Source organism: Lethenteron reissneri, chromosome 6, assembly GCF_015708825.2.
Source record: "Lethenteron reissneri isolate LAM-NWPU_2019-01 chromosome 6, ASM1570882v1, whole genome shotgun sequence".
In the NCBI taxonomy this organism is placed as follows: Eukaryota; Metazoa; Chordata; class Hyperoartia; order Petromyzontiformes; family Petromyzontidae; genus Lethenteron; species Lethenteron reissneri.
The window spans coordinates 8,259,147-8,280,565 of record NC_083784.1 but is presented as its reverse complement, the minus strand read 5'-3'; the positions used below and the strand labels follow the sequence as shown (position 1 = coordinate 8,280,565).

General features: G+C 50.0%; 1 protein-coding gene across 2 annotated transcripts in view; it reads left to right on the top strand.

Moving 5' to 3' along the window:
- Positions 1-21,419, top strand: part of LOC133354624 (protein lin-28 homolog B-like) — a 104,555-nt gene that overhangs the window by 52,989 nt on the left and 30,147 nt on the right. For both annotated transcript variants that reach the window (XM_061571628.1, XM_061571638.1), the window contains exon 3: positions 235-422. In XM_061571628.1, the coding sequence (XP_061427612.1) occupies positions 235-422 (188 nt within the window). The remainder of the gene's footprint in view (positions 1-234; positions 423-21,419) is intronic.

The following is a 21,419-nucleotide window of genomic DNA, read 5'->3' as shown; positions in this document are numbered from 1 at the left end:
GTTGATGCTGTTGATGCTGCTGCTGTTGCTGCTGTTTCTGCTGTTGATGCTGCTGCTGCTGCTGCTGTTGCTGCTGTTTCTGCTGTTGATGCTGCTGCTGCTGCTGCTGTTGCTGCTGTTTCTGCTGTTGATGCTGCTGCTGCTGCTGCTGTTGCTGCTGCTGTGCTGCTGCTATGCTGCACTGCTGCATTGCTGCGCACTCACCGGGCCCGTGTTGTTGTCCACCGCCCGCAGAGCAAGGTGTTCATGGAGGGCTTCCGGAGTCTGCGCGAGGGCGAGCCGCTCGAGTTCAGCTACCGCAAGTCGGCCAAGGGCCTGGAGACGATCCGCGTGACGGGCCCCGGCGGGGCGCCGTGCGCGGGCAGCGAGCGCCGGCCCAAGGGCAAGGTGGTGCCCAAGCCGCGACGGCCGCGCGGAGACAGGTGACGCGAGCCGCACGCGCATTGTCAGCGCACACTCCTGTTCTCCCGCAACGCTTGTTTTCGTCAACGCGAGTTCGATATATGTGTGTGTGTGGAGCGCGATGAACGTATTGGGGAACGGTTTTTTTTTGCTACTTTTTTACGCGAGCGAACGGAAGTGCGTCGCGCCGGGTTAGAGATTAAGCGGTGGGGCAGCTGCCTTGGCGTAGTGTCGTCGCGCAAGGCGCTGGGATGCTGCTGGATGCTTCGAGATGCTGCCTACGCGCCTCGGTCTTTGTTCAGGCCTGTGTACGCATCTCACCGGTTCTCTTACGGACTGTGCTTTATCCCTAGAGTTATTTATTACAACGCGATTTTTACAGAACGCGGCGTTCTTCAGGAACGCAACGACTCCCACTGCATTGCAGGAGAAGCGAGCCGCGTCGGGTTTCCGGTTGCCGAACGAAGGCGCTGTTGTCACGTCGCGCTCATCACACTGACAGAGCGTTTGCCACAAATGAACCCGCCGATGCCTCGTTGGTCTCGTCAAAGAGCGAGTACCATCGTCGCGCGAACTCCAGTCATCTTCGCAGCAGCGGCAGCAGCTTTGGGCTGGCCATCGAACAAAGACGGTCACCACATCGCGTGGCGCTTTCAGATCGTCTGGAGCGCTCTTCCTTCCGATATTAGGAAGCCGCTGGGAGCTATGCACTTTAAAATCATCATCGCGATTGAATTTCTTTAGAACTGCTTTTTTGTGTTTAGTTTGTCCTTCCCCGGCACTTCCAATTAGCGCGGTGGGCGACGTGCATCTCCCCCTGTTACGTCGTTTCGCAAGAATGTCGCCACTTTATAATCAACACCGCTACCCGATTTGCGTCATCTCAACCCCCACACTCTCACGTCGCTGACAGCAGCAGCGTCGTCGTCGTCCGACCTCCCTCGTCGTTATCCGTCGCCTCCAGCGCCCGCTACCACCACCCTGGTTCACGTCGTTTCGATATTCGACGCCGCACCTTTCAGGAACGCAACCCCTGATGTAAACCGGGGGGCATTACCATAATAATAGTGCACGCGGACATTTATGTCTGCTCACGCTATTATCAGGATGCACCGTTGTGCGTACGTTCAAGCGGGTCGCTGTGGCCACTGCTGTGTCGACGCCACCACATCCCGCCGCTGCTGCTGCTGCACCCCGCAGCCTTCCTCTCCAGCCACATCTCACGAACTGTTTCAAGGCTGACACTTGACATGCTTCCTGAGTCCGTCCGCCCTGTTACGTATGTATGTAGCGTCGAACTTGTTTTCACGCCGTACGTAGCTAACCGTACTAATCGGAGGTCGCGGGGAGGAAAACAAACTGAACGCAAATTTTTGAAATGAGTCTTGTTGTTTGGATCTTCCCCATACGCTTGCCAACCTCCAGGAAATGTTGAATTACAAAAGGGTTAGCTTTTATGCGCGCAGCACGGTAGAATATTACTTTGGTAATAAGCTCATGGTGGGGGTGGGTGGGTGGGTGGATTTAGGGGGGGACTTAGGGAGGGGTGCGGGAGATCGAACTGACGACGACGATGATGTAGCTGGGTATCGAAAGTGCAGCCCCCCACTGCACCCACACCTTTGGTCGGCCTCCCCACTTAAGGCGGTGACAAAGTGCAAGCAAAGCTGTAATTAAAGTGCTCGCTGATAACCCTGAAATTGTGAATGGAGGGGCTGTGTGGGCGGGGGGGAGGGGGGGGGTCTGGGGGGATGTGGGGGGGGGGGGCTGTGTGGGCGGGGGAGAGGGGGGGGGTCTGGGGGGATGTGGGGGGGGGGGCTGTGTGGGCGGGGGAGAGGGGGGGGGGTCTGGGGGGATGTGGGGGGGGCTGTGGTGAACTCTGCGTGACAGGTTTGCGGTGAACTTCTCTAACTTGTGAATCCGCCCCCCCGTGCCGTGCAAGGTGGAGTCTGTAAACAGGGCCGCGCGTGCGGCGATTCCCTCGCGGTAGCAGCAGCAGCAGCGTATACAGGAATCGCAGCCCTACTCGGAGCCCCATGATTCATTGAATTCGGCACCCCCGCCACCCCCGCCTTCTCACCGTGTACTCTGGTGGGTGGCGGCATGATGCGCTGGCGTGTTAGGTCCAGCTGGGTCAGTGTCGCGCCCGACACAACGGGGGCGGGGGGGGGCGGTGGGGGCGGTGGTGGGGTAGACTGGCGGGTGGTGCTTTGTTTTTGTTATGTGACCGTAGGCCCCATTCATAGAAAAAAACACAAACCCCGTGCGCCCCCCCCACGCCGCCACCACCATCATCATCGCCACCGCCGTGTTTAAAGCGGAAGCAGCGCGGTGGACGGAGCCGAGAGAATGACGGGTGGGCACTCCGCGGGAGGGTCCCGCTGACGCACGCTGTCCGTGTGTGTGTACGTCGGACTTCTTTCGCACCGTGCATAGACGAACGCGCTAATCAGAGGCGCGGGATGGCGGCGGTGGGGGGGGGAAGGACAACAGACTGAACACAAAAAAGCAGAAAAAGAGTTAATGCTGCGTTATTCGTCTCGATGGCGTTTCTCCTCCTCCTCGATTCATTTTCACGAAGCTGCTGAGATCGCGCGAATCTTTGCGTTCCTGGCGACGTAAGAGCAGCGCCAAGCAACTCCATTCTGCGAGGGGCTGTGAATTACTGCCCCCCCCCCCCCACCTTTTTTAGAGTCGCTTTGCATACTACCGGTGGTGGTGGTGACGCTCCCTTCATGTTGCCGTCGTTTTTTTTCTCACGTCAAAACTCAACGGCGTTCCGTTCGAGTTGAGAGAGGGGGCGGAAGCCCGTTTTGGTGAAGGCGTTTGCTCCCGTGCGCTACGATCGACCACGTGCAGAGGGGGGGGGGGGGCCCTTCTTCAAAACGGGCGTCTCTCGTCCGGCTCCTCGGCGTCGGCGCCGATGGCCGCCGTGCGAAGAGTGGCGGAGAAACTTCGCAGCGGCACCAGCAGCTGCTGCTGCGTAGGAGAAGGGAAACGTTGCTCGTGCGGAGCGGACGAATGATTTATACCGCGAGCCCGCCAAGCATGTGTGTGTGTTGAACTTCTTTCGCACCGTACGTAGCCAACGGCGCTAATCCGATGTGCGTGCGGCGCGGGAAATCCAAACAAAACTAAACACAAGAGGCAGCCCGAAAGAAATGAGGTGGTCACTCGAGATGATTTGAAAGTGCACAACTCCGGTGGCTCTCTAATATCGGAAGGGAGAGCGGTTCAGACGGCCGCAGGGACGGCGTCTGCTAGCGGCCGCGCGATGCCTCGTTTTCTCAGAGTGCGTGATAGCGCTGCACGTAAACACGGGCGATTAAACGAACCCTTGGCTAGAGATTTACACCATTGGAACCTCATTTGCCAGTGAAAAATATGATAATTTGTTTTTTACCCTTTTATCTGGCAATAAAACTGACACTTTTTTTACAAGGAATCATGTTTGCATAGGCCACAATACCTGCAGTCATAATGCATATGGCGTCATCTGGTCCAACACCATGTGAGACTAGGCTCTAAGCAAAGCTGTCTCGAGTGTGGACCAATCAACTTCAAGGAAAGTGCATACATTATCAGAGTTATGATTTTTGTTTGCATTACGACTGCAGGTATTACGGTCTATGCAAACATGACTCCTTGTAAAAAAAAAGGTGTCAGTTTTGTTGCCAGATAAAAGGGTAAGAAACCAATTACCCCTGGCTCGAGCTCGGCGGCTGCGTCGGCGGTCGTAGTCGGCTGTCCACGAGGGGCTTGGGTCTGGAGTGCTGCGAAGGGTGGATCCCTGGGAATGGGTGAAATCGCACACCGCCACGTGCACAATTAACCAGCAGAATACGTGGAGCGCATTTGTCTTGTCTTCAAAGCACGGTGATTTTCCTTCGTCTTTAGGGGAGCAGGGAAATATCTTCGGCATGTGACCCCCCCCCACACACCGCCATCCCCCGCCACCCTCACTTCTAGCCAAGCTTCTCGCTTCCACCCAACTCCCACCCAGCCCACCACCACACTCGCCTCTCCCACACACACACACACCCGAACACACACGCGAATGTGCGTGCACACACACGTGAATGCGCACATACGCACACACACACCTCTCCCACACAAACGGGAACACGCGCACATACACGCGAACGCACACACATGCCTCTCCCACACACACGCACGAACACATACGCGTGCACGCATGCTACCTCGCACACGAACGCACACACGCTTCTGTATCAGGCGCACACATCGTGCGTGCCGTAACCTACCTGCCCCGGTGCCTCTCGCACAAATGAAGACGTAGATTCCTCGTTTAGACGTTTAGATTGTTGGAGCAATCGCTGCTTAGCGGATCGCCCATGAAGGCCAGGAGAGCGCACTTTGAGTTGCTAAGTGGGGCCTCCCTCTCTCTCTCTCTGCGGTCATCTTTTTAGATACACCGCTTGGGATGCGCATTGGAAGCTGAGTGGACCTAGGGGAGGTCCAAGCCATGTTTAGATACCAATCAGGCTTGCGCGTGACCGAGTGCTGTTCGTGAGCAACTATGACGGCCGTGCACACCGCACCAGGGGGGTGGGGTGGGTGGCCAGCACCACGCCCGGCCGCCTTTGTCTCACCCACTGTTGATGTTTGCACACCAGGTGCACACCAGCTACTCGTTTTAAAGGCTTTGCCAGCCGAGCGGGAGGCTCTGGATCAATTCACGAAATTCGTCACTGGTGGTCGAGCATGGGAACTTGGGCCTCCGTATTCATAGCGCGGTGACTAACCATTGCGCTACCACTCCCCTTACACAGACAAAGAACCCCCGTGCAGCCTTAACAGACTGTTGGGGTAAGTGCTGTTAGCGAGCACCTATAAAGGCCGGCACGGCACACGAGGGGGTGGGTGGCCAGCATCACGCGCGGTCGCCTTTGTCTCCCCAGTGGCGATGTTTACACACCGCACCAGGTACTCATTTGAGGCTGAGTCGACCTAGGGGAGGCCCAGTACCGGTTCAGATAATCGTCACCGGTGTTGTCCGTGAGCATGAATCGAACTCGGGTCGCCGTGTTTCGTAGCGCTGACCGCTACACCACCGCTCCCACACCACACATACACACACACACGTTCACACAGTATCCAAACACCACCCACCCACCACCACAGCCCACACAAACTGACTGCCGCCCAGACTGAGGAATGGGCTGGTAGGGCCCCCCCCCCCCCCCTAAGCTTTGTTTGTTTGGTAAATATTTTGGGAATGCGGCTAAATAGCCCGGATTGCCGTGCTGCTCAGCCGCCTTTAGTGCCTGTGACAAATGCCGCCTAATGGGAACCACCACCTCCACTCGGGAGCAATAGAAATCTGCGGAAGGGTTGGCCCTTGGTTTTAATGGCCCAATGGGAAGTGTCCCCCCGTCTGGCTCATAATAGAAATCTGCGTAAGGGTCACCTTCCTTCAAATGGGTTCAAAGGAAGCGCAGCACTAAACAGAGTGGATGGAGTCGTGCACAAAAGGTTACCTAGATTTAATGGGATAACAGCAAACACCCCCATGCCGTGTGCAGCAAAGGAAACTTGAAGGGTGGGGACCCCCCACAACCCTCCCTGCTCGCACTGCACGCTTTCTGAAACGTTGCGAAGACTCCCGGCCGCACGAGTCGCGAGTCGCGTGTGCCCGTGGCCATCAGGGAAGCCCATCCCGTCGCCGACCTTTGCGGCCTCGCTGGCGCGCTGCGAAGAAGAGGCTTGTCGATCCGATCCCGTCGCCCTATTTAAAAAAAAAAACTTTTTCGTGTTGGGGGGGGGGGGGAGGCCCACGCGGTGGCATTGGCAAACGCGTGTTTTGTTGTTGGCGCTCGTTGGCCGCCAACGCAGCGGCGGCGTCACCGAATGAATGGGCAGAGGCGGAAAACCGAACATTTGGCGTCTTATTCTTGGTTCTTTCGGTAAAGTCACATAGAAGGGAAATAATAAAATAATGTTAATATAAGACAATAAAAATTCTCATAACGTTTCGACTGCACACCTGATGATGATTGCTTGTGTTGCAGTCGAAACGTCGTGAGAATTTGTATTGTTTTATATTTATATTATTTTATTACTTCCCTTCTACGTGACTTTACCGAATGAACCAAGAATATGAATCCCTGCAGTCACGAAAGCTTTAAATAAAAATTTGGCGTCTTCTGGATTATAAGACGAGAAAAAAATGTGTTTACTTTAAAGCGAGAGTGTCAGGTGTGTGTCTTATAACCCACTAGCGCGCGCGTGTGTGTGTGCGCGTGACCACATTTAGGTCAGCTCAACCTGAAATGAGTACCTGGTGCTGTGCGTAAATACATCGAAACGAAGGATGCAAAGGGGCGGTCGTGCGTGGTGCTGGCCACCCACCCTCTCGCGAGCCGCGCCGGCCTTCACAGGCGCTCGCTCGCGAAACTTGCTTCCAACAGTCTGTTCAGGCGACACGGGGGATCTTTATCTTTGACCATATTTTGTGTGAGTTTGTTGATGGGATTGCGTTCGGGGTGCGTCTTTCCAGGAAGTCTTGTGCTGATAAACTGTTCGTCACGCGGTGACTAAGGTTGTGTCAAGTTGGGTGTTGTTAGGGGAGATAAAGAATATATGTTGTTGTTTTTCTTTGAAGTTGGTTAATGCCGTGCGTTCTCGTGTAACGCTTCTTGAGCAAGATTTGCAAACAAGGGGAAAGATTTTGAACGTTAAAATGGTGGGAGTTGAGAAAAAAAAATTATTTTGATTTAAAGCATTCGTGACTGCAGGGATTCATATTCTTGGTTCTTTCAGTAAAGTCACGTAGAAGAGAAATAATAAAATAATATTAATAATAATAAACATTTTCTTGCTGTGGATTTCACACCTAATGATTGCTTGTGTTATTATTTTATTATTTCCCTTCTACGTGACTTTACCGAAAGAACCAAGAATAAAAATAATTTTAGTTTAGCACGTAGGCTTTCGCGATCAATATCATCCATAATATAGGTTTCTTTTTTTGGGTTAGATTGTGTAAATATAAATGCGTCGTTAAATCCGCCACCATCCGACACAGCCAACTAGTAAGGTTTGTCGCGTAAACAGAAAGTACCAATTCGTTACTAGTACAGCACACCGGTATCAGTCGGCCGTGTCAGTCAGCCATGAGGGAGACATGGACATTGTCATGTCCCTCCTTGTAGGGGGGACTCGTCGGTTTGACGTTCCCCACTCCGCACTGCCGCCAAGAGCCAGAGCGTCACAAGGCGAGTGGAGGGCCTTTCCTTCAGCCACGCTGGCCACAATAACCTCGCTGAATTGTGACGAACATTATTATCATTATTGCTGTGTACTCATCTCATTGTTCACTTAACGGTTTTGACAAATTATTTTTAGATTTCAACGCCGTTCACATTTGTTCAGTACAGGACTGTGATTACAAGTACAAGATTTGAATTTACAAGGCATTGTACTTTGTATGCCACCACGTCTACGCTGCCCAGCATTCACCGACTCGCACGGCGTGGTGAAGTATGGTCAAATAACATCCCCCCGTCGTGACCCGCAGGATGTCACGAGGCACACGTCCGGAGAGTGAGTCGGCAGAAAGGGCTGGCAGCGAGCACGACGCGGGTGTGCGGGTTTTTTTTATCTTTTTTTGTATCGATTCTGCCATCCAACAGGAAGTCTTCTCAGTTCCAGGTGGCTGTCCCTCGATTTCCGAAAGGAACGCGTTCATCAAAGCACACACACACCAGTGGAACCTCATTCGCCAGTAGAAAATATGATAATTGTTTTTTTTACCCTTCTATCTGGCAACAAAAACTGACACCTTTTTTTACAAGGAGTCATGTTTGCATAGACCACAATACCTGCAGTCACACAATACCTCTAAAAAGGTGTCAGTTTTTGTTGCCAGATAGAACTGTAAAAAAACAATTAGCACACACACACACACACGAGTGCAACGAAATTTCCCAAGTCGGAATGGCTTTGCCCCTTTAATTTAATGTGAACAATTTAGGGGGATGCCCTTCGGACAGCCAGTCCAACTCTACTTCTAACCTACAAAAACATACACCCAGGTCACTTTTCACACCGCAAACGTAATAATAAAGAACTTAAATATTGAGACGATTGAATGTTAATTTAAATTGAACAAAAATTTCCTTTTGAGGGAACTCGCCAAAAGATCTGCTGCATGTTGGAATGACTGGCAAGGCGTCGCTGGGTGCACTGCAGGGACGACACCACGACGCTGTCGCGGATGGACGACACCGCAGCCTCCTCCTGGGTAGCTTCTTGTTGGATGATCTCACGGCGCGCGTGGCCGGAGTGAAATGTCGTGAACGCAGAAGTTCGATTCCGTTCGTCGACAAGTGTCCACGGTTTGTCAATTGCGTCAACGCGAAAATTTCGCGAACCGAGCGTTTCGTAAATCGCGGGATGCCTGTATTTACATTTGGTGAACTCAGTGTGCCCGCCCCTACCACCCGACTTACCCTGCCCTCTACCCACAATTCCCTTGCCTCACTTTTTATTCAACTGCACCGCGATGCAGCGGAGTGGGTCGTGCATTCCTGGGCGCAACGCCACGATAGACGAAGAAGCAAGTTGTCGTACGCACGTTCAACTTCTCTCGCGCCACCGTACGTCGTAGCCAGCCGTGCAAGTCGGAGGTGCAGCGGAAGGACAACAAACTAAATACTAAAGTAGTGCTAAAGAAACGAGTTCTCAATGTAGATGATTTAAAAGTGCATAGCCACAGTGGCTTACGAATATATGTGCAGTTTATAGCAGTGTAGTATATAGTAGTGTAGCAGCGGAATTTATAGTGTATTGTATAGTAGTGTAGTGTATAGTCGTGTAGTGTATAGTAGTGTAGTGTATAGTAATGTAGTGTATAGTCGTGTAGGGTATAGTAGTGTGTATGTACGTTGAATTTCTTTCGCACCACCGTACGTAGTAGCCAGCCGTGCTAATCGGAGGTGCGGGGGAAGGACAACAAACTAAATACAAAAAAGCACTTCTTCTTGGTTCTTTCGGTAAAGTCACGTAGAAGGGAAATAATAAAATAATAACAATAAAACATAATAAAATACAATTCTCACGACGTTTCGGCCACAACGCAAGCAGCCGTCCTCAGGTGAAGAACAGGTCTGTCGGAAAGACAGCGTCTGAATGAAACACCACCAGGCTTGGAGCGTATATATAAGCTGGGTTAGAGGAGGAGAGCGCCTTGGCAAAGCACTTCTAGAGAACTGAGTTTTCAATCTAGAAAATACGCTGAAAATGTACACCAGGACAGAGTAGGCACATCTAAGCGGTTACAGCTATCCCCAAGTTGAGGCACAGAACTCTAATCTGCATTGAATCGACGCAACTACCGGCTGGTGACTCGTCACTGAGCCTGCTGTCCATGCAGAATCTCAATATTTATTTACACATGCTGGAGGAATCCAATGAGCTGTAAAGCTCTTTATCCCAATGTTCAGTTAGGGGCACGGGGCTCAGAGCGTTACAACAACAAACACTACGATAGGAGTTCAACGTATAGGAAAGGTAAACAAATCATTTTAAAATAGATATATAAATAAAACGAAACTATTTGCATCTTACCAGGTAAAGCCCACTGCGCTATTCACTTGTGCGCGCTCCTCTGTATTCGAAGGCTTCCGTTATCGGCATGATCTGCGTTCACGTCTCTGTGTGGGCGTCTCCCTCACCACGTCTCAACATTTCTGGCCGTGGGGAGACCCCCACGACATCCGTAGTGACCGCCCCCCGGGGCGCTGCGGTGGCTAGGAGATGTTAACTCCCTCGCCCGGTATACAGAAGGTCGTGGGTTCTATCCCGACGCTGACGCCTGCTGCTGTATATTTGGAGTTTGCGTGCCTCTCTCTCCCCGTCGTCGCGTGGTTTTTTCTCCGGGTCCTCCGGTTTCCCTTCTGATGACTTACAACGCACTGTACGTCATCGGAGTGGAATCGGAAGAAACCCCGATGATGCACGCGTACGTCGTCGGGACGGGAAAAGGGGTTCGTTGGCTGAAAACATCTGATCCCCCACGCGCCGCCGTTGCGTAAATCCTGCCGCTACTTGAAAGACGCGATTACATCGATCGGAGTGTAATTTCTCCGCAAATCTCAATTGAAATAGTCGTGGGACTCGGTGAGACCTGGTGAGACTCTGTGAGACCGACTTTTTTCCCTGACGACGCTCTCACCGACACTATCTTTGGAAAGCCCGCTGTGCCTCTTTTGCTGATTTGCATCGCCAGGGGGAGGGGTGGGGGATGTCGCGGGGGGCATGGGGGGGGGGGTAGGGGCGGGCGTGGGGGATGGCCTGTTGGGTTTTCCATGTTTACTGCCCGGATACGCCCGGTGCTTGCGACCCTTCCAGGGGCAGCGGGGGGCGGGGCATGGCTGAGGGGGGGGGTGGTGGGGGAAGAGGGGGGCTCGCTAACCCCTGGAAAGCCACGAGGGCGGAGGAAGCGAGATAAGGGTTTTCTTCCCGGTTTTGTAGGATTCGTAGAAAAATTTGCACGAAATGCCCCACCGAGTTGAATTCCCTAGGCGAGGCGGTGGGGGGGGGGGGGCACGGCACCCTCGTGGGGACGCAGCGACCGGCGGGGGCCGCTCGGCAGTCGTCGTCGACTGCAGGCTGGGAGCACGGTGTTGAGAGCGTGTGTGGGGAGAAGATCCAGGTGTTGAGAGCGTGTGTGGGGAGAAGATCCAGGTGTTGAGAGCGTGTGTGGGGAGAAGATCCAGGTGTTGAGAGCGTGTGTGGGGAGAGAAGATCCAGGTGTTGAGAGCGTGCGTGGGGAGAGAAGATCCAGGTGTTGAGAGCGTGCGTGGGGAGAGAAGATCCAGGTGTTGAGAGCGTGGGTGGGGAGAGAAGATCCAGGTGTTGAGAGCGTGTGTAGGGAGAGGATCCAGGTGTTGAGAGCGTGTGTGGGGAGAAGATCCAGGTGTTGAGAGCGTGTGTGGGGAGAGAAGATCCAGGTGTTGAGAGCGTGCGTGGGGAGAGAAGATCCAGGTGTTGAGAGCGTGGGTGGGGAGAGAAGATCCAGGTGTTGAGAGCGTGTGTGGGGAGAAGATCCAGGTGTTGAGAGCGTGTGTGGGGAGAGAAGATCCAGGTGTTGAGAGCGTGCGTGGGGAGAGAAGATCCAGGTGTTGAGAGCGTGCGTGGGGAGAGAAGATCCAGGTGTTGAGAGCGTGGGTGGGGAGAGAAGATCCAGGTGTTGAGAGCGTGTGTGGGGAGAAGATCCAGGTGTTGAGAGCGTGTGTAGGGAGAGGATCCAGGTGTTGAGAGCGTGTGTGGGGAGAAGATCCAGGTGTTGAGAGCGTGCGTGGGGAGAAGATCCAGGTGTTGAGAGCGTGCGTGGAGAGAAGATCCAGGTGTTGAGAGCATGCGTGGGGAGAAGATCCAGGTGTTGAGAGCGTGGGTGGGGAGAAGATCCAGGTGTTGAGAGCGTGTGTGGGGAGAAGATCCAGGTGTTGAGAGCGTGCGTGGGGAGAAGATCCAGGTGTTGAGAGCGTGTGTGGAGAGAGAATCCAGGTGTTGTGAGCGTGGGTGGGGAGAAGATCCAGGTGTTGAGAGCATGCGTGGGGAGAAGATCCAGGTGTTGAGAGCGTGCGTGGGGAGAAGATCCAGGTGTTGAGAGTGTGCGTGGGGAGAAGATCCAGGTGTTGTGAGCGTGGGTGGGGAGAAGATCCAGGTGTTGTGAGCGTGGGTGGGGAGAAGATCCAGGTGTTGAGAGCATGCGTTGGGAGAAGATCCAGGTGTTGAGAGCGTGCGTAGGGAGAAGATCCAGGTGTTGAGAGCGTGCGTAGGGAGAAGATCCAGGTGTTGAGAGCGTGTGTGGAGAGAGAGGATCCAGAGAGAGAGGGAGAGAGGAGGGTGATTAGCATTGTTGATGTTGGGTTAAAAACAAAAAGTGTTGTCATCAAGCTGAAAATTTTTAGTGTAAATTTATCTTGGGTCTTATTAACTCAGCCCAGTCGCCACCCGTGACTGTAGAAAAAAATGACAACCCTCCCCCACCATCACCCCCCCCCCTGACCCCCCCTACCACAACCCCCCCCCCCCCGACCACAACCACCCCCCACCCTTCCAGCGTATTCCTCGAAGCCACCGCTGGTGTAACCGTCGACCGCGTGAGAACATCAACAGCACGCGGACGCGCACCACCTCCTTCATGAATGGAAAATGAAAGACAACGACCCACAGCAGCAGCGCGTGACTGTGGCCACGCAGCCCGAACTATGGACCCATAGAAGTGAACCCACGGCAGTTTACGCTCCTTCACTGGAGCAGGAACAGCAAAGCTACGCGAGCTCTCTCTCTCTCTCCTGAATGCCTCTCGTCGTGACCAGCAGCAGGCCTCGAAATTAGCATTTAGCTCCAGAAGATATGGGCGTTGTATGCAAGAGTAGAATGGAGTTTGGTTTAATACGCAACACGCTGGGGTGTTTTGCGGATGTTGATAACAGGAGACCCCCGTTGCAGAGATATCGGTTTTAGTTATCACCGTGAGTGGTGGTGTCGTCTCCCGTGGTCCATCCCTAATGGGCGCCACGCTGGCGAGATGTTAAATACATCACCTGTTATGCAGGAGGTCGTGGGTTCGATCCCGACCTTGACGCTTGTATATTTGTAGTTTGCGTGTTGTCCCCGTGGTCGTGTGGATATTACTCCGGGTTTTCCCCTCCACATTTAGAATCACTGTGCGCTGTCGAGTTTTTGGCCGCTATCAATGTCCACGTGATAAGCTAATTCGTAGAGCTATCGTTTGTGGCCAGGTCGCTTCTGAAAAAGAGCTACAGAGCTCAGTGGGCCTTACCTGGTAAAATAAAAATATATATTTAATTGTTTGATGTGAATGCAATTCCCTCTTTAGTACAAATTATTTGGTAAGATAACTTGCTGGCAGTGGTGCACAATCACAATGAAATCAAAGTCAACGCACACGTCAATAAAATTGACTTCATGCAGAAGGGCCATTGCCCAAACCGTCGCTTATTTTATACAGACAGTGTCATTGATGAACGTGTGGAGGTTTTTTTTTTCGATTTATAAAAAAGAATACATTTTTGTAAAGCCCATAAGGCTTTAAAATACTATAACACAATCCTACGTTTTCCTGTACCGTATTACCTTAAAACATCTAACTTTATATATATATTAAATTGTAGGGGCAGCTAAAGAAAACTAAAATATTATTGACTTAACGAACAGATATCATGCAAAGTAAACATTATAATCTATTTAAATCCGCAGACATTGTCATCAATGAATGGGTGGCGAAGCCAAGAGGAAGCGTGCAGAATCATCGCTAACGATAACAACAGACGGAACGGGGAATAAAAAAAACACGTGGATTGCAGCGGCAGATCAACCCCGCTTGCTTCTGACAAACGGCAAGACCCTTTCTTCTCGTTCAGTTTGTATTTACGGATGGGTGCATTTGCCTGTGCCTTGATTGCGCAATTGCCATGCGGCTTTCCCCGTTGGCAGTTGTGCGCTGCTGTCGATAGAGCGAGTCGGTGTCATCATCGTCGTCACCGCACGCTCCAAGCAGCGCAAGCTCCAGGGACTGTCGGATATTATTACGATGACCACGACGACGATGATGACGACGTCACGCGGTTAATAACGCACCGGAATTAAAGGTGTAATCCCAGGAGCAAATGCGTGCATTGTAGATTTTGAAGAGGGGCAAAGGCGCAGCCCTGCAATTGCAGACTCGCACCACTGCTGGAGAAAGGGCCTCTGCTAGAGAGAGAGAGAGAGATCTCGAGTGCCCCTCTGGAGGGTATTTGGCCTACTCTTTCAAACTGGCCGGACGTTTCGGAAGCGGTGGGAGTAACCGCACTTTTACCCCTCCACGCGCAAGCTGTCAATCGACAAACCCTGCCGTACCCATTCATGCTGCTGGGTGGAAAGAGGCACGGGTGGGGAGGGGGCAGTGGGAGCAAGGGGCGGGGCCAGGGGATGGGGGGGTGGGGGCCGGGGGGGCGTGGATTTAAGAACCTCGGACCGTTGGTTCAACCGCCGCGCCAGGAGATCGAACCGGCGATCTCCCGGATCGCGACCCCGGCCACGATGACCGTCATCACCGCGGTCAGCTTCCCAAATGCGACGATGCTACGCGGCGCGCCTGGCTGGAACGAAATTTTATTTCGCAAGCAGCGTGCGCTGTGTATCGTTAGGTCTCGCGTACGATGTCGGCAAAACCCCACATAAGGCCGCTGCTTCTTTTCATTTCTGTTATTTAGCTTGTTTTGAAAGGGCCGGCTGACCGTTAAGTCGTCATTGGAAGGCTGGCAGCTCAAAAGAAACGTTTTAATGTTTAGGTTTAAGCAACCGCGCAGCACATTGAAATGAGATGGAGAGTGCATTAGAAAGGTCACGACCCCTTCAGCTCTCAGGGGGCAAAAGGGTTGGGGGGACAGTTCAGAGGTCAAGGGTTAGGGGGACCACCTCTGTGTGCTGATTGGTTGGATTTTTTTCATTCTTTAAAAAAAAACTGGAATGTAACTTTGGAATGCGGTTAAGGGGGGTTGGTGCCGTGTGTGCGTGTGTGCAGCCCCAGCATTTATAATAAATGTGGCCAGAGAAGGACAGTCGGAAATTACAAAGTAGGTTCGCATTAGTCATGCGCTCATGTTTAAATTTGATAGAGCGCGTCTGTGAGTCACGTAACGGTCATTGGCCTCGCCGCGCTCGTGGGCACACGGCAACGGATCGAGCGAATTTAGGGTTTGACATTCTGAAAAAGTGCGCGTTGGGAATGGAACGTGGCGGTTTATTTTTTTGTTGTTTCATTATTTCCCCCCTCCACCCCGCCCCGCTGCCGGCAGTTGTGAGAGGCGGTGTGGAGCCGGATCGTAAGGGGAAAAGCAGCTTCTAGCAGCGACAGATCGCGTGTCAACCCGGGAGCATGGCTAAAACACACCGACCCACAGTCACGCGTGCTTTTATGTACTTAAAACGGAGATTTTGACAGCCATCAAAATAAAGAGGTCGATTATAATCGCGCGATTGTGTATATTTGACACGATTGATAAAAAAAATAACTTTTCTACAAATGTATCCGACGGTGTAAAAAAAAAATACAATCAACGTCATTATCATCATCAGTGTTGATAACCTTCAGTCAAACGAAAGCATTTGTACGATCGATTCAGATCGACATCGGTGCGTGTCAGCCTAACGAAGATGCGCAGTTTCTCTCTGGGTTTTGTTGACACTTTCTCAGCAACGATTTGAATGAGAGTTGATGAGAGACTGTGACCGGGCCCTGAAACGGCTGACATGAATACGGGGGGGGGGGGGGGTAATGGGGAATTTAAAAAAATATCAATGCAGTCGACCGTTCGTTGATAGGGTTGCCTCACGGCGCTATCTCTGGTGTGGACCAATCGGTTTCAAAGACAATGTCATATATAACTAGCGCATGTTGTTTTTGTTTGCGTGTTCACCACAAGTACGTGTGGTTAATGCTGACATGATTCCTTGCAAAAGATTTTCTGTTTGGCGTTTTAAAGTATTAACACAACTGTTTTATTGCCAGAAAGGGGTAAAACCCATTCTTATATTTCGATACTGGCAAGAAAGCTCCCCATGACGTTGTTTTCTTGCGCCCAGCGTCATCTCGGACTCATTTTAATATCAAAATGGCCGCTCGGGCGAAGGGGACCGCCGCCGCCACCACCGCTCCTTTGTTGTGAAAACGGTGCCCGGGATTTAGCCTGAACCGGAGGGGTGCCGGGCCCTCCCTCCCTCCCTCGGGGGGGACCAGGCCCTCCCTCCCCGAAACGAAAAACAACTCGGTCGTTGAGATGAGGAGGGGGGGAAGAGGGAAAGAAAAAAATCAACACATTCATCACTAAGACTGCCCGAAAAAGGGGAAAACGCGATGTAATCGGTGACGTTTCAGGCAATGGCCCTGCCATGGATGAAGGGCAATTTCTTCCAAATAATGCCCCTTCAAGGACAGCACTGTCGACGAACGCGTTTTTCGCTTTAGCGCGCACCGCCGCCACGTGCAGTCTCGAGATTATTTTGTTTACGTAAAAATTCAATCGCAGCGGGATTAAAAAAAAAGAATATATATATACTTTAAAGTGAATTGTGCTCATTTGCTTTTGTACGAAATAATGAGCTCGGATCAAGTCGATTTCATTGCGTACGCAAATGTTGTGAGCTGCAAAATATCGGCAATTCGTTTTGAGAAGGTGGAAATATTTCCACAAAATATAACACGTGACGTAAAGACGCTTGCATGCGCGTTGTATGTAGTGGTGCAGTGATATACCCTTGCGGTTTATTTTGATGGAAAACCAGGTGGGTTTTTTTTCTTATAGCCAGAAATAAACATTCGTCATTTACAGAACCTGAGCACTGATCAAAACGAGATACCTACACAGTGTGGAACGAACACAAATGAACGTGTACGTTTGCAAAGTCTTACATGTAAAAAAAACTGCTAGCCAACTTGGACCACGTTTTGTTGGTTGACATTTTTGTTTTTCCTGTTTAACTACTGTAGAATAAATACGCGGGGGCACGTATTGACATATTGATGTAAACCTCCGTCAATAATGAATTTATGCCGAGGCCAAGGTTTATTGGCTGTGACATCGATTGGCCTTAGCGAATAATTATTTACATCCGAAAAATTTAAATGTCGTTTTTTTTCCTTTAGTTTCCCCAGCACTCAAAGAGTGTGACCACTGTGAGAGAAATGACTCCTCCACTCACAATCGCCGCAGTGCATTTTGTCTGCTAGTTACACATGGCTTCCTAAATCATCAGCAGCAGCAGCGGCGGCGGCATCATCATTATCATCATGAGCTTTGGTCAATCCACTGCTGGATGAAGGCCTCTCCAAGCCACTACGCGACCTCTCTCCTGCTTGACCTAGCCTTATGCAAATTAATATATTGTAAAATATTGTGAAGGTTTACTATAAAAAAGAACATATTTTGTGTATTTAAAGTGACTTGCAAGAGAGGCAATGCTTCACGAGCCACCACGGATCTCCGCATTTCATCTCACGGTTAAACAAAGAACACTTTGAAATGCATTTACCAAAACGAGCGTAAGAATGAGTAAAAATGCGTGACCTCGCCTTTGCTTCGTAATAATTATTTTAAAAGAGATGTAACATTTATATTTTTGCCCAAGACAATCGTTCGACGAAGCGAGCGGTTCTTTTTTGCGAGCGGCTGCTCGAAGCACTCCGTGAGGACGAACAATGCAGCCGTGTGGCGAGGACTGTCTTGCTCACGCCCGCTCGCCCGCCCGCGAGTGACACCCAACCTGGGTTCGCACCCAGGTCGTGGCGGCTCTGCGTTTCGCTCGCGCGCGCGCCGTTCGTTCATTTGCCCGTCCGTCCGTCTCCCGGAGCGAACGTCTTCTTCGTCGTTCCCGGCCTCGTCCCCAGCCCCTCCCGCCGGCCCTCCGTGTGCGGCTTAGGCACACGCGTGTTGCACGTGTGCCAGAGGACAGTGTCGCGAAGTACCTCCTCTTCCCCCCTTTTTAAGGGTCACTCCACGCCCCAGCTGGAGGTTGCATGGTTAAGAAGCGCAGATGGACTTCAAGTCGAAATCCATAATCTCTTGCATGTCGCGTTCTGTCCAAACGATCGCATTGGAACAGAACCAAAGCATACCGTGTGATAATAGACAATAACGGTACAAATAACACTAACAGACAGCGGAGGTAGATATATGTCAAAAGACTTTAATGTAGAGCGCCTTCACTCAAGGCGCTTGCCACAGCTTACGAAACGACAAACTGGGAATATGTATTAATATGTATTAATAACAATAATAATAATCGTGGTGACTAATGTCTGTGCATGCATCCTCCACGGATGTGGTGTTTCTATCGCTGTACGGCATCTGGTTCTATGGATTAATGAATATGAATAGGGTATTAGAAATCTTCCAGCATCTAGAATTCTAGATGCTTTACAAATCCAACTTGTCCCATCAGATCAGACCAAACCTAAACCCATGACTGGTTTCAATATAAATTGTAATGTTTTACACGCAACACGCATTACGTATGTTTTTTTTACCACTGCACTAGTTTAAACCCAATCATGAATGTATTAATATTGTTACTAAACATATAATCTGGTGGTGGTGCTGCGTTTGCGTGATCAGTGGTACACAAGCACAATTAACAAAAAACATGAATCAACCACGAAAAAATATCTAAAATATATATATACAATAAGCTACGTTTTGGGCAATGGGCCTTCTTCATGGTACATTAATGACTTAATTAAATATTTAATTTGCATGCAATGCAACATTTGTTTCAACACATTCGTTAAAAACATAAACTGTTGATTCAATTTGGTCCCATCTTTCTTTGATTTTGTATATGCGTTGTGTGCAATCCAACGTTTTGATGCTTTGGCTATTTGTAGAAGTTGTAGGGAAGGGGGGGGGGCAATGGGGGGGGGGGGGGGAATTGGGGGGGGGGTAGGAGGGGTTAGCGGCAGTGTTTGTTAAAATGCATTTCAATGGGAGCACATAAAGCGTTTCAAAGCGTTGCATGCCACACAAGCCTTTCCAAGGGCAGACAATGACTGATCAAAGCTCTGCCCTAGAGAGCCAGGGGAAGTTTGGGCTGAAAGGTAGTGGGGGCACTGGCTTTTCCCAGCTTAGAGTGCACTGGGCTCAAGACACATTCCACCGCCACCACCCCCACTCACCCCTCACCGCACCTCAATTGCTGCTACTGCTGTCTGGCACATCGCACACTTGGTATGAACAACAACAGCAGCAACAGCAGCAGAAACTCGGTGGAGGAAACATCTTTTAAAAAACACCATAAATATCATTAAGCATCATATTGGAAAAATAATACACTGCATTGTCAAACATATTTCGTTGCTAATAATGTGTTGCTTATATTCTCCACGATGACGCTGAATAATAGTAATTATTATAGTTTTAATCTGTTATATATCGTGTAGAGTCTTTGCGTCGCACTCGGACCCATATCTTAAAAGGGACAGTTGGTTCAAGCAAGCGCCGGTTCTGCCGATGAGACGCCGGACGTGTCGAGACCAGCACCGGTCGATGAGTCGTCTGTCCGACTGATGGGATGTGTGAGAACATTGTTTCTTTTTCTACATGTATATGCCTGCGACTATACATTCTCACCGGATACGCCACTTCGTTGAGCCGTCATTTGGGGCCAGGTCGCTTGTGAAAAATAGCTCGGTGGGGCTTACCTGGTAAAATAAATATATGGTTTAGTTTAACATGAGAAGGGGAGGGTAGGCATGATGTCTGCTAATTTATTTGATACATCTTCTTGGTTCTTTCGGTAAAGTTACGTAAAAGGGAAATAATAAAATAATAAACATTAAACATAATAAAATAATTATGTTTTATTATAAAGTCACGTAAAAGGGAAATAATAAAACAATACGTGACTTTACCGAAAGAACCAAGAAGATGAATCCCTGCAGTCACGAAAGCTTTAAATCGAAATTTGTTTGATACAATTAAATAAAATGGGAATTGAATACATATATTCACTATTGTACGGCAAATACATCTGGCTGGTTGAGTCTCTTGTAGGAGAGAGCACCCAGACAGACGCACACGACACAAGGAGCGTAAACCATCATCGCAAAAACTCCGGTCATTCTCGCAGCAGCAGCGGCCTATGGCTAACCATCGAACAAAGACGGTCACTGCATCGCGCGGTGCTTTCAGATTCGCTTCTGCGACCGTCTGGAACCCTCTTCCTTCCGATATTAGGAAGCCACTGGAGCTATGGACTTTGAAATCGTCATCTCGATTGGCAAACGAATTTATTTTAAAACAGTTTTTTTTTGCGTTTAGTTTGTTGTCCTTCCCCCCGCACCTCCGATTAGCGCGGTCGGCTACGTACGTTTCGAAGGAACGTCAACATTCATAAGTGTTCGACGCATTCATCAATAAGCCCGTGGCTTTTTAAAGGAAACACAGCCTGTGCCGCCAGTTGACTAGAATGCGTTGGACATTTTGAAGCGAGTCGCGAGAGAGAAGGGCGCCCACGCTTGGCAAAACGATCAAATGCATCAAATCGCCGGCAGTGTCTTGAAAAACGACGGTGCTAATAATTATCAATGAGAAATGATCAAACGTTGATAATTAATTTATCAATGATAATTCATCAATGCTTGGTAATTGCCAATGATAATTTATCAATGCTCGATAATTATCAATGATGATAATTTATCAATGCTGATAGTTATCAACGCTTGATTAATTATCTACGCTTGAGAATTCATAAATGTTTGATCATTTATGTTGTATATGTGTACGAATATGCCACGGTGAACGATATAAAATGAAACGTGAAGTGCAAAATCCAAAAGTCTTAACTAAAATGCGTAATTTTGCCCAGAAACCTGAAAATACAATATCCGAAAGTGGCCTTGAAACAACTTGTCCCTAATACTGTACAAACACAAATTGTCTGGCCATGCTGCTGCTGCATTGGCAGTGGTGGATGAGCGTACCTGACAACAACAGTAACAACAAACTCGACACATTCGTAAATAACGTTGTGTTTGTGTGTGTGGCCTTAGAAGAGAAATGACGTATAACAGGTGACGTTTCATGCAATAATGGCCCTTCTTCATAGGACATATTTTTACGTGATTTTCAAGGCAGTGTTTATGGACAGATGTGTTGAGATTTAGTTTGTGCGTGTGCACCGCTGCCGACGCAGCAGCAGCATCACCAAATCGTTGATTTACCGGTAATGTGAATATGTTGAGTTCCGAGTAAAAACCGAGTGGTTGTTTTCTTCATTCTCAATGTTATACTATTTATCCTTAGTATTAACCATTTTCCCATTCGGGTGAAGAAACACTAAAATAAAAATAGCTGTGTAGCTCTTTTCTCAGAAGCGACCTGACCACAAATGCCAGCTCAACAAAGTGGCTTCTCATCATCATGCGGATATTTCGAGAAGCTAAACACTCCAAACAGCGTGATATTGATTCTAAATTTGGAGGG